Source organism: Callionymus lyra, chromosome 13 (genome assembly GCF_982586985.1).
Source record: "Callionymus lyra chromosome 13, fCalLyr1.hap1.1, whole genome shotgun sequence".
Lineage (NCBI taxonomy): Eukaryota > Metazoa > Chordata > Actinopteri > Syngnathiformes > Callionymidae > Callionymus > Callionymus lyra.
In genome coordinates this window covers 19,532,793-19,547,044 of record NC_141830.1, presented here as the reverse complement: position 1 = coordinate 19,547,044, position 14,252 = coordinate 19,532,793, and the positions used below count along the sequence as shown (strand labels likewise).

General features: G+C 42.1%; 2 protein-coding genes across 3 annotated transcripts in view; both read left to right on the top strand.

The window, feature by feature from the left end:
• The window catches only part of erfl3 (Ets2 repressor factor like 3), a 45,914-nt gene extending 42,526 nt beyond the window's left edge, over positions 1-3,388 (top strand). The window contains exon 5 of the mRNA XM_087806421.1: positions 385-3,388. Coding sequence (XP_087662547.1) covers positions 385-1,002 — 618 coding nt within the window. The 3' untranslated portion in view covers positions 1,003-3,388. The remainder of the gene's footprint in view (positions 1-384) is intronic.
• A 5,740-nt stretch (positions 3,389-9,128) lies between these two features.
• cicb (capicua transcriptional repressor b) overlaps positions 9,129-14,252 on the top strand; it is a 42,605-nt gene continuing 37,481 nt past the window's right edge. Inside the window, exon 1 of one of the 2 annotated variants that reach the window (XM_087806411.1) lies at positions 9,129-9,337. The gene's annotated coding sequence lies outside the window, so the exon portion shown is untranslated. The remainder of the gene's footprint in view (positions 9,338-14,252) is intronic. The other variant, XM_087806412.1, reaches the window with a different exon arrangement.

The following is a 14,252-nucleotide window of genomic DNA, read 5'->3' as shown; positions in this document are numbered from 1 at the left end:
ATATTTGACAAAAATGAAATTAAAAGTGAAACTTCAATCCATAAAACATTATGCCCAAAAAAATCTAAATCTATTTTGTGAAAGATGAAAAAAAAAAAAACTGCTTAAAGACTAGCCCCTCTTTGGCCCACAAGAATTGACCTCTGGTGGCCCCCGAGTCTTGAGACCCATTTCATAAAGAGGATGAAAAAAGGGTTCAAAAAAAGAGATCGCATCAAATTTTTTTCATTCTGATTGAAAATAGACAACATCAGATGTTAAACACAAGTGAGAAACGACATATTTTAGTTCAGACCCAGCAGTAGCTTCTAGTTGTGTTTATTTTCAAGTGTGCCTTAAACATTGATGTTACCTTTTTTAAACTCGCCTCCGTCCGTCTCTCAGGTGGAGCCCATCTCTGACATCGAGTCCGAAGAGGAGGTGGAGGTGACGGACATCAGCGAAGAAGACCCGGACGAGAGAGACGAGGAGTTCGAGCTCTTCAACCCGCATCGCTCCAGAGCCGCCGACCACCGACATCTGTCCAACGGTTCCGCCGCTCACCAGCACCACCCTCATCCCGACGAGGATCTGGACGAGGACGTCTTCAAGGCTCCGGCGCCGCCGCCTCCCGGCCTCATGCCCTTCCTGGCCTCGCCTCACGGGTTCTCTGGCGTGTCCCGCGGACTGGCCACGCTGAAGACGGAGCCCGTGGAGGCCCAGGAGAGCACCACGCCCCCCCCTCAGACCAAGTGTATCCCCCTCAAGCTGCGCTTCAAGAGGCGCTGGAGTGAAGACCAGCGCATGGAGGCGTCCCAGGAGGAGTCGGACGATAAGAAAGTTCGGCCCCAGGAGGAACGACAAAGGGAGAGGAATGGACGGATGGAGACGGAGGAGGACGGGGCGGGCAGCGGCGAAGGAGACAGTCCACCCCCGGTGGCGTACGAGGGCTCCCACCGCAGGGTGACGGCGGAGCTACATCGCGCCACCGCGCAGCTGTCGCTGGAGAACAAAGACTGCTGATGACGGAGGAAGCTCCAGCACTACTGCTCCACATCTCCCGGGGTCTCGGATCAGACGCCGAGACCCGTTTCTTTAAGACTGAGGGATCGAGCCATGTCGGAGGAGGAGGAGGTGCAAAGGTGTTTCGGGCGCCACTTCTACCAGAGCGAAGCTCACTTTTCGCCCGGAAATCTAACTTTCGACTCCGACGAGACTTCAACAAGTGCCTGGGACGGTAGCCCTGAAGTGGCCTGATGAAGACACGGTGAAAAATCAAGAGAGAGGCGGGGCTCCTGAGATTTAAGGGGGGAGAGGGGTCGTCGAGCGAAGACCTGATGACAAGACTTTAACCCGGCCCACTCTGCTCAGGGAAGCTTATTGCTGTACATTGTTGGACTCTTGCGCGAGCAGAAAACTGATGTGTAAAAAAAAAGAATATTTCAGTCTCCTTTAAAAAAAAAAAAAACTAGACTCACTCCTCGCTCTACTGTCCTGCTAGTCTTTCTCTGAAGCGGATCCCCCTGTAGAGTTCCCGCACTGACACGACATGATGGCGAAGCGCCGCTTAGATGAGAGGACCACTCACTCAACAGCAGTAACAGCAGCTAACTAACACAACTAAACCCCCCCGATCAACACACATCTGGGCAGAAGCAAATCCTTCTTCACCAGCTTAAGCTGCTAAATAAATCATGGTGTTAGACTTAACCAGCAAATATATTTACACACACACAACTGCCTTTAGCTCTCCAACATGATGTCTGCTGGAGCAGAGGTCCACACACACACACACACACACACACACACACACACACACACACACACACACACACACACACACACACACACACACACACACACACACACACACACACACACACACATACTGACACGCTGCCTCTCTTTGCCTTGTTTTTATAGCATGTACAAACTGAGCTCTAACACACCTCCAGATGTATCTTTATATGAATTATATTGTAAAAAATGAATTATCGAGAAGAAGTGAGATTTTAAAGAGCATTTTAATGACAGATTCAGGATTTTTCTTTCATGACACTGGAGCTGAACGGCCAGTGCTTTTGTGGGTCCATTTGTGTTAGTTCTTCAGTTTCATTGACTCTAAAGTTCAGAGTGACCTCTGCTCCATCATCTCCGTGTTAACGGGATTATTGGTTAATGAATAATCCCGTCTCTTCTTTTAGGCCATTTAGTGTAATCTTTCCGAGGCGAAGGCTTTTTTAAACACACGTGAAAACCTGTCCTCAAACGCCTCATCCATCGACAGTAGTGGTCGCTTTAAGTCTCTGATTGGCCGTCGCAGCTTCTGCTGAGCGGCGAGAGGACGGGGTCGGACGACCCGCGGGCGGTTTGTGTTGCTAAAACTGATCAAAATTCCCCCTGCAGTCTGGACGTGGAGCATGTCATAACTTGAAAACACACACTCCCTGAGTCCACCACGGAACTGACAGCTGCCTCATTACTACTCTCCATTTTTTTCTCTGAAGAAAAATCAAACGACAAATACCTGCTGGATCGTGACCTCAGAAAAGGGGAGTAAAACACGATTGCCTTTATTCCTTTCAGTCACTTTATCATTTGTTCTATTCGAGTGAGAACCAAAAAAAATGGCTGAAACGAATCCACCGTCTTGTATCGTGAATCCTTTAATATCGGATCCACTAACGGTTTCACCCGAAAATTGGGAGTCGTGACATTCCTTTTTTTTCGAACAAAAATACAGTAATCAAACATAACCGTTGGTTTCTAAACTGGAACAATTTTCATTTTTAATTGAATAATTGATGCAACAAATTATCTGTTTGTTAATGTTCATATTGTTACTGTTCACCCTCGACCTGGCATTATCGATATTATATTCCTTCGCTCTGTATGCTCTCGCTTTTATGTTGTGATTCCATTCCCTTCCCCTCGGCTGGACTCGTCTTCTGTCTTCTCGGTTCTACTAATGTGATGTAAACTGTGTATTTAATTTTCGGAGGAGCAGCCGTGAAAAGCGAGGGTCGCGGCGGGCGCAGGTTTATTTTTTAACTTGGAGAGAAAGAGATTGTTATCGTCTTTTGTTGTTGTACATTTGTTTTGTAATCCGTTCACCCTCTTGTATATGTTTTTAAGTTTCATTGGAGGTTGAGGGCTCAATCTGAAAAAAGGAAAATGACGTGTATTATTTTTATCCTTTTTTTTTTCTTTTTTTTTTTTGTGCCTCGCCCCCCCCCCCCCCTGCAAGCAGTTACGTAACACTCAGATGGCGACTGGAGAGTTAATACCGTGATGTAATGTTGCATATTTTTTTTCCCCACTTTTTGTGGGCTGTTTTATTCTTATTTTATTTTTTTCAGAACTTGTAATTACGCTGTAATCAGGGTTAATTAAAACCGGTTAAAAGTCATCATGTGGTTGCGAGTGTGTTTGTTTATTCTCCTGTTTATTAAGCAGACGTAATCAAAACGTACCATTTAATTACTGGATGGTCATAAACAAGGATTAACATCTTAATTCTGCATCGATTGTTTTCGTCATTTCAGTTGTTTTTTTTTAACTCTACAAGAAAGAATCCCATCATTTCCCAAGTGGAACCGTAGGACCCTGAACCATCTCAACATCGTCGATCCATTTTCTGCACCACCACTCGCTTGTGGACCTTGACCCTCCTGTACTCGCTTCCTCAGCCCTCGCATCCTCATGATGACGCTCTTGAGATGACGCACAATCGTTCTGAACCTTCTCGTCAACCTTCTTCCTTCCATCAACGACTCCACTTCATAGTCGTTCGCCTCCTTCTATCCCATCGGCTACACTAGGGACCCCTAGTCAGTTTTTTTTCAGCTCCTTTTGCTGGTGGACAGTCCCTTATATCTAGTCTAAAGTCTTATCTGAAGTTTAAAGTTATACGAGTGAGACTACTAACCGACCCACAATGCTTGGCGTAAACACCAATAGCACTGAACTGCCATCCTATCTCTACAGTTGTCAATGATGACCAGACCAGGGTCACAAAGCGCTTAAACAATCAAAACAATATTCAATAAAGTATATATTTTAAAGATCAAGATAAAACTGATAACACAACAGGAGTTCCAGAAAATCAAGGAAAAGCCTGAACAAATAAAAACGTCTTAAGATGTTTCTTGAAGGAGTCAGTAGATCATCAAACACAAAGCACAGGAGCAACAGTCTGGAAGGATTGCCCGAGCTGGGGTGTAAGGCTGGAAATATGCTTACTGGCAATGTGTCGGAGATGGCAGTTGCGTTCATTTTCGTTACTGTTGAACTTTCAAGAATGTTTTTCCTGGATTCAAAAACGGACATGGAGGTCTTTCACCTTGAACTAGAGACGACACAGGGGATGAAACAATTACATTTGTTTTAAGGTAAGGTAAAACTTTATTGATCCCTCAGGAGGTCTCCTTCGGGAAATTGTTTTTTTCCAATAGCCACAGCAAATACAGCAATTTTTCATAAAAAATAAATCAAAATAAAATAAGAGCAAGCTGTTTTTGGGGCCTTCAGGTCACCTTGACCCTTAGATAACACAAGGGTTAACCACCCCCCCCAAAAAAGGTTGGTAAACAAGTAACTGAGAGATGCAGATCCTCATGCAGATCACGTCATGAACCTGAATCTGTAGACGGGTCTCGTTTGAAATCATAATTGTGGATTAAGACCTGCATTAGTGTGGGTTGGTGACGAGGATTTTTTTTAACAGGATCCCACTAAACAACAAGTGGACGCAGACTTAACATCAATTTAAATGGGAATCCCATAGGTCCTCGTACTGGTTTCAAAACCTGTGTGGACGGGCTTTCGTTCCCCATCTAGACCGCTCACTTCTGCCCGAAGCACAGACGAGCTGTGGACCTTCTGTCCGTCCAGTATGTGATCCGCCTTGGCCTGACGCAGTCTGGAAAGCAAGGGTTGGAAGTCTTCGTGAAAAAAGGATGTTCCAAGTAGTTTTTCCTCCGTCGTCGGGTCAAAGCGGCAAATGAATAATGAATCCGTACAAAGTACTGGAGCTCTCAGGCAGACGCTGTTTTTCCTGCTCAGTCTTGGTGTCGCTCGCTTTCGCAGAATCCTGCACAAAGTCACCTCTGTGTTCCACGTTCAACCACAACCTATGCATTATGCACACAAGTGCACAGAATAAAGGCCTTGTGAGTCTGTGTTACGGTGCGAGACAGACGAGCTCGACCACATCCTCACACAGAAGAACTTTCACAGACGTATGCATCACAACTGGTGCGGTTTCACTGAAACTCCGTTTCCTCTCGTCCGTCCTGCGCTCTTTTCATCCTTCCTTTGCGCTGACTCGACTCTTTACTCGGATGCGTGTTGATTGACGTGATTGACAGCTACGACCTGCACAGGCTTCTCAGGCCGTCCTAACGTTCATCCCCAGACGTGTGCTCGCACATGCTTGGAATTCACCCCCGACGAGTATCTCCAACATTCTTCTTACATTTACACACTTGAACACTAAAGTCTAAAGTGGCTAAAGTCCTTCTCTTCAGCGTGTGCCTGAACTGTTTTTTGTATTGAACATCTAGGCCCCCCCAGGCCTGACGTGAAGCCCCAGGAACAGCTGAGTGGTGTTGAGTTACCAAGAAGAAGAATGCAAGCGAGGACAAGAGCTCACTGTTCTCGGCCTCTGCTCGCTGTAATTACACACATCGTCCTCCTCGGCAGACTCTCATCTCTGGCTGATGAATCCTCCTCCAGAGCTTATTACGAAAAAGATACCATTGACTCGTTGGAAATATGTCTACAACTGCTCCTGGGTCTGCCCCATGGCCTCTTGTTTTTGTGAAGATACCGTCACTGCGAGGACCACCGACACGTCACCGGTGTCTTAATAAAACGTCAACGTTCAGCTGGACCTGGACAAGGAGCAACTAATAGACCTTGTTTGTCACTCAACACCTGGAACTTCTACGGTGAACCTCCTGGTACCGGCGACACGTCCCACTAAATCAACTGTGTTCGTCTACTGTCTACACTTGAAGGGCCCGCCATATTTACCCAGAGTCCTTCCTGTCTGAGCAGGACAAACAAAATCATTTTTTTTAAATAAAGGAAAAACAAAAGTGGTTGGTTTGCAATGTCAGTTGTTAGCCACGGGAGGGCGCTAGTGATAATATAATTATGGCTGCTGTTCTGGTCAGTGTGGTCTGCATACAAGCGTCAAGTCTTAACCTTTGATCCTCTTGAATAAGAAAACAAATACGGGATGGCTCCTACAGTCAGCTGGTTGAAGTCAAAGGTTACACAACTCTGAGGTGTTCTCACGTCAAAAATACTAAACTAACTACACATAACTTTTTAGTCAGTGCTTGAAATATATAGTCACACGCTTATTTATATTTTTTCTGATGTAGTATTAAATGTATTTGTGTGTAGCGCATATTTTCGAGCATTTGTTTACTTACTTACTTACTATATATTTCTACATGTAGTGTCTTTTATTGAACGCTAGATGTCAGCAGACAGTCGATTTAATAGGTTTATTCTGAATAAGGAACTTTTTGTGAATTTTGTGGTGGCAGTAGAAAATAAAATAATTTTTAATCTTTTTTATAATTTTGTAATTTTATTTATTCTTATTTGTATATTTATATATTTTTAAATTTACTTCAAACCAATATTCAGTAAAATATTATTCTGAATGTAAAGTTCCAGTGTATTTTAGGTATCACAAGAATCAAAACATTTGAACTCCTGGTATTTCTCAAAACACTCTTTATTGAATCAAAAGGTTTTTTTTGCTAGAATTATGTCGCTGCTATAGCGGCAAGTGGTTGGTGCAGTTACTGTCAGAGACACAAGATGGCGTTGTCGGTCTTCGTTTCTATCTTGAACCAGCGGCTTCAACGCAGCAGGTACGTTTCATTACAGGTGTGTTTTGAATTAAAACTCTTGTGTTAAGTTATATAAACGACTCCAATTTATTTTCAGCAAAAAATATGGACTATTTTCAACCACATAATTATCGAAAAGGGCTTCTTTTATATAAATTAAATAATTTTAACTTCTATCCAATTAAAAAAAATAATGTAATACTGAAACTAATGTGCTTAATCCTGCATTACATGTTCACTAGAATATTAATATGTCTATTCGAACCATGCAGGAGCAAGAACAATACATCTCCATAATGTTTGTTGGAGGACATTTTAATCAGAGCAATACTTCCTGCTGAACAACAGACCTGGAGTAAATTTGTGGTAAGATTTACCTCCCTTTAACACTTGATATTTGTATGTTATTATTATTATATTAATTTTAAATAGATGACATTCTAATGAAATGCAAATAAAGTTTATTTAATGCTTCTCTGCTCTTGGAAATTAGTTGAATATAAGTAGGTATTTATACCTGTAAGGGGACAATTTCGCTGGTCATTTGTGTCTTGGATAATACTAGAATGACAGTACTTGGGTGACTTAGGTTAGTCTGTCAAACTGAGCCTGAGAAACCTGGGTGTTGTATTTGATAAAGACATGTCTCTAGTTCAACACTGTAGAAAATTGACCAGAAACTGTTTTCCGACCGCAAATTTTCATGTCTTAACAAGAAGGATCTGACTCGACTGCAGTTGATTCAGAACTCTGCAGCGAGAATTCTGACCTGCTCTAGTAGAAGAACTCACATTTCTCCGATCCTTAAAACTCTTCACTGGCATCCAGTTTCTTTCAGGATCAACTTTAAAATTCGGGTTCTTACTTTCAGATCTATATGGTCAGACTCCTCCTTACATCACTGATCTGATCCAGCCTTACACCCCAGCTCAGGCTCTGAGGTCTGTGGATCAGAATCTACTGATGGTTCCACGCACACGGTTCAGGACCAGAGGAGAGAAATCCTTCCAGACTGTTGCTCCTAAGCTTTGGAACGATCTTCCTCTCTCTCTGTGTTTGATGATCTACTGACTCCTTCAAGAAACATCTTAAGACGTTTTTATTTGTTCAGGCTTTTCCTTGATTTTCTGGAACTCCTGTTGTGTTATCAGTTTTATCTTCACCTTTAAAGTATATACTTTATTGAGTATTGTTTTTTGTTTGATTAAGCGCTTTGTGATCCTGGTCTGGAAAAGCGCTATACAAATACAAATTACTTACTTACAGATATCATTGGTAATAATTTACCATATACCTCCGCCAGAGGGCGCTGCATCTTCTGACACCGGTCCAGAGTTCTAGAGTAGTTGAATATTATGTAACGTTACTACTGTCGCAGAGTGTTTTTTTCACGTAACTCGTCGTTCAAATGTAACGCTCCGGTTGATGCGAATAAAAAAGGCGTCGCGTCGTGCACGCGCTCTCACGTCAACCATCACAACTTTTTACAAACCGCGGGGTTAACCGAGTTCACGCCTGGCCACGCCCCCTCCGTCCAGCTGGTGGCAACACTCGTGGTGACATCACCGCCGCTCGCGCTCATTGGCCGGAGCCCCCGACCAATGGCGTTTAAGCCCAGTGACGTCACGAAGATGGTTGTTCTGCTGGCTCTCGCTGGGAGTGGGCGTGGTCGAGAGATAGCACACGTCACAGGGCCGCGACGCCATTGGCTGCTGGCGGGGAAGAGAAAGCGAAGCTTCTGTTGCTGAGAGGAAGAAAAAAAGTCGACGAGCAGTTTTGTGATGCGACGGTGAAGAATCTAGAGAAACATAACGACTGAGACAACTGACCTCGGGTCAGCTGACACGTGTTTTAAGTTTGTCTTAAAAACCCGCAGCAGCTAAAGTCCCCGGATGCTGATACATTATCACCGTCTGCTCGTCTGTCAATCATGGTAAACATACACAGAAGAGGAGGGGGGGACGTGTGTGCCTTCTGATTGGCTGCGGCTCCTCGAGGTCCCGCCCTCTCGGCCCTCCCTCATGTTGTTCCTATGGTTCCCGCTGCTCTGATTGGCTACTGTAAAGTTTGGGTGCTGGACACCGGCATTCCTCCGTGCGGCCGCTGCCATTGGCTGCCGCCTCACGTCCATCCAGCGCATCTTTGACGCTAAACCCTGCCCTCTAGTGTTGATCACGCCCTCTGATTGGCTACTGTATCTGTCAGCGCTCTCCGATTGGTCGGCCTGCCCAGCTGTTACTGGTTCATTCACCATTTTGTGACTATAGTGGGAAAAGAAGAGCAATAGTTTTGTGTGTATCCTTGCTTGAGTTTCCGTGGAAGACGCACCATGTTCGGCGGAGGGAAAGTCGAGTGCGAGTGCGACGCGCACGCCCGGCGCTGCCGACAGCGGAGGGATGTAACCGCGGAGGGTTCGAGCCTCTTCTCCAGAAAATAGGACCATAAATCTTTCTGTAGTGAAGAAGGAAAAAAAAGCTCTTGTTGAGGTGAGTTCAACTTAGTTGCTAACATTTCCTTGAAGAACCTCGCAGCAGTTTATTCAACTTCCACGGGGTTTGTTTCGACATTTTTTTCTCCGGAGAAACCCGAGTGTTTCGACCCGAGAAGAGCCGAGGACGAGCGGAGGGTGAAGGTTCTTGTACCTGCCCTTAAAAAAACTTTTTGTCAAATGTTTTTCTCGCGACGTCGACACGTGACGTGTTCGGTACTTTTTTTGCGTGACTTTTTTTTTAAGTCATCGCGTGTACGCGCCGGTGCGAGCGCTGGCGTAGTAAAAACAAATCGACCTATTTGCAGCATTGCAGCGCGCGCGCTGTTTACACCCGCGCAACAACACGCGCCCTTCACCGTCATGAGAGAAGAAAAAAAAAGTCAAAATCGCTTGGATTTCATCTTGACATGACTGTCAACACCTGCACTACTACCAGGATGTGAAAGCAAACGTGACAACTTTTCCTCGCGGAGGCGTCACATCAAGAGATGACAGTGACTTGTTTCTCCTCCTGTCGTGAGGACGAACCGGCCGTAAGAAAAACCGGTTGTTTTTGTTTGTCACCGAGAACCGTTCACGTAGTGACCGCCTCCAGTCATAATAGTCGTTTGACATTGTGGAGTTCCTCTTGTAGTACGAGCGCAGTGAGACATGGAAAACATGCTGCAAACACACACACACACACACACACACACACACACACACACACCGTTGAATGTCAGTGTGTTTGATCCACAGATGGACTCTTGTCATTGATGCAGATACACTTTGTGAAAAAAAACCCTGCATCGTCGTGGCCATGTTTGCACTTTGTTCTCTACACAAAGTTAAGAGTTGTTTTTCTAATGATTTCACTTGTGTCACTCTTTTTAAAAATAAAAGAGTTGTAGTTTGAACAATCTTGTGAAAAGATCTCATTCAAAGTATGTTTTCTTTTGACTGTTTCATGAGCCCCCCCCCCCTGCTGACCCAGTTAAGGCCCCAAAGATGTCTAACCATATTGTCAAATTTTTTACCGACTCGTTTACCCTTAAATTTCTCTCCTGTTGTTCGTGGCACGTTCCCCAGCCTCGTCACTGCAGCCCCTAGAACTGACACCCGTAAAAACGGCGTTCAGAGAGAGGGGATGAGCTGTAGCCCTTCAAAACGATGGAGACCCTCGTAGGGAATCGTGCCGTGTTACGATAGGAAGACCCATCTCCAAGAACGCTTGCATCACACTGTACACGCTGTGCCATGAAGTGTGATTCTCACACAGCTCGACACGTCATCTGACGAGGAGAATTTCGGATCATGTTGTCTTGATATAAACACAACGTATGATCAAATCTTCCTGTTAATGAACACTATGGCTTTCTATCGACGTGCCATCCTGTCGTTACACACACATACACACATCCAATATCAGACCACGTCACATAACATCACTTTTTTCATTTCTATGTATTTTTTAAGTTGAAAACAAACATTCTTAGATTTTTTTTCTTCTAAAATTTGATACCTGTGTGTGTGTGTGTGTGTGTGTGTGTGTCGGGTTTGCAGCACAGAAACGAGAGAGTGTGTGTCTCTGATGGAAGAGAAAAGATAGTCGTGCAGGGGGAACTCATCTGTGAGTGTGTGTGTGCCCTAAATCTACAAAGAGAATATTAAAAGTGCATGTAAAGTTTCTATATTTATAAAAAAAACACCAGTCGTCTGCCGTCATCCCTTTACGTCGCGAGGTACGAGTCCACTTCATCCAAAACCTTGGCTCTCTCTTTCTCTCTGCAAAAATTTCTAGTGCTAAACTTAATCCGTTAAAATCTTAACCTATATCAATGAGGATGGGAGGAATGTTAATGTCTAAATTATTAAACATAATGGATCTGCATTTTTGCCACAATGTGCCTTTAATGGTCTCCTTTAGGTGTTGTGCTGTCATGCAGATTTCATGGAATCAGACACGGTCGTCATGTTCAAACGCACGACTACGGCTGATTTAAAGTGTTACGAAGCAACATTTCTTGGTTATTCTTTTTGAATTATATGCTTCTTTTTTTTTTAAATAAACTCTTTTTTTTCCTCCCAGTTTCAAAAATGATTTATGTTTTTATTTGTTCAGGCTTTTCCTTGATTTTCTGGAACTCCTGTTGTGTTATCAGTTTTATCTTGACCTTTAAAGTATATACTTTATTGAATATTGTTTTGATTGTTTAAGCGCTTTGTGACCCTGGTCTGGAAAAGCGCTATATAAATAAAAATGACTTACTTTTTATGTTGTCTTGTATTGATCACAATAATGTGCATTGTCAGCTCTAATATTAATAATAAATTGTTATGTTTCTGCCTAAGAGATAAGAACGAAGTCATTCCCAGGAGATTTGGAGGAAACTGTTAAGATCATTTTGTTGCATTTTTAATATGGTTACATTTTTTGATGTTTTCCAGACGTTTGGGCAGGAAATAACTTGGGATTTGACATCTGGACGCATGAAAAAGTGGATAAATATGGGGATTACTTGTTAAAAAGCTTGTCTTAAGCTGCAGTCCGAACATATTCCTGTCGCATTTATAAAAAACCTTTACCCAAACTAGCCGACGCGACTTCTATTCTGCCTGTTCTTGAAAGTACTCAGTAATTGTGGGTCTTTTGTGAGTATTTGACATAGACTGTAGGTATCGAGGATGATTTGGTTGGATGACGCACTTATGAACAATACAATTCTTTAACGGATGTATAAAAAAAAATGTTTAGAATATCATCTGATAGAGCCAAATATTTACACAAGATGAATATTTAGCACAGCCAGTAACTAAACCTTATAGAGTGTAAAAACACACGCACACTCTACTTATCAGCTAAAGCCTGCAGTGTTGTTTAGAGGCCACATGCATGACCAGACACACGAGATCTACCCGGTCATTAAGTCTATCAGTCACTCAACATCGTGGCCCCGTCTCCTTCCTGCAGCGTCTTTTCCATTTCACTCGAAAAAACATCTCTTCGGGGCCAAAAACACACGGTCCAGACATGAGCTCCTTCTTCAAAAAAAAAAATCCGGGGCCGCTCATGATTTGCATTCCTGCAGTTGGATTTTACAACGCTTTCTTTTGCTCTATCTAGGTCAGCTTTAATCACATGTGGGGTGTCTAAGTTAATAATTCAAGCCATTCTCATACATTTTTGGATTATGTGAACCTAAAAGTGGGAATATATTTTTTTTATATTTATATTTCTGTTATGTGTGGACTGAAACCACAGTAATTATATTTTTTTCTTCTCATAAGAATGTTATTATTATGTAACTAGTAGTTGCACTTTGACGTGGAATAAGGAACGGACCTGTGTTCGACTACGATTGTGGTTCGGCCAGAAATTAAACCATTGAGGTCAAAGGTCAATAATCACTTTAAAAAAAAGCCAGATCTGTAAGTAGTAATGACGAGGTGTTTGGCAAAGCTTTACCAAATATAATCAGACGTGTCATACTTGTGAAAATGTAATGGCGACCATGATGGTTATTTGTGTGTGTGTGTGTGTTTGTGTGCACATAAGAAAGTGGTTCACAGGAAATACCGAGATGTTGAGAGTGAGAGAGGTTTTCGGCGAGTACTGAAATGACTGTGGAAATTCCCAGTGCCTACATGAGAGCAGCTATTTGCGAAAAACAGACGCTCGGTCTCTCTCCTCCATGTGTCTCTTACACTCTTGTTCTGAAGTGACCCGACCGGACCGCGGGCCCTTTATTCAACTATAATAATGACAAAGTGGCTTTTCCACGTCTAATCCAGCAGCTCCAGCTTTATTTGTATCATGGAAATACTGAACTTTAAAAGACAAGTATTATCCAGAAAGTTATTCTTAAAACAGTGTCTTGTTGTATTTTGGACACATTTAGTGTGTGAGTCTCACACCTTTTCTAACATAAACCATCTATAAAATTGTTATAATCTGCGTTGACGATTCCTAACAAAACCACAGCTGACATTAAGTGAGGGTCTTACTCACCAAAATTCAAAAAAGTGGCTCTACTCCAAGTCTCTGGTAGACGATGATACTAAAGATGGTGCTAAACTACAAACTATTAGTTTTACTCAACTACAAACTATTAGTTTTACTAAACTACAAACTATTAGTTTTACTCAACTACAAACTATTAGTTTTACTAAACTACAAACTATTAGTTTTACTCAACTACAAATTATATGTTTTACTCAACTACAAACTATTAGTTTTACTGAACTACAAACTATTAGTTTTACTCAACTGCAAACTATTAGTTTTACTAAACTACAAACTATTAGTTTTACTCAACTACAAACCATTAGTTTTACTAAACTACAAACTATTAGTTTTACTCAACTACAAACTATTAGTTTTACTCAACTGCAAACTATTAGTTTTACTGAACTACAAACTATTAGTTTTACTCAACTACAAACTATTAGTTTTACTCAACTACAAACTATTAGTTTTAGTCAACTACAAACTATTAGTTTTACTCAACTACAAACTATTAGTTTTACTCAACTACAAACTATTAGTTTTACTGAACTACAACTTATTAGTTTTACTCAACTACAACTTATTAGTTTTACTCAACTACAAACTATTAGTTTTACTCAACTACAAACTATTAGTTTTACTCAACTACAAATTATTAGTTTTACTCAACTACAAACTATTAGTTTTACTAAACTACAACTTATTAGTTTTACTCCACTACAAACTATTAGTTTTACTCAACTACAACTTATTCGTTTTACTCAACTACAAACTATTAGTTTTACTCAACTACAACTTATTAGTTTTACTCAACTACAAACTATTAGTTTTACTCAACTACAAACTATTAGTTTTACTCAACTACAACTTATTAGTTTTACTCCACTACAAACTATTAGTTTTACTAAACTACAACTTATTAGTT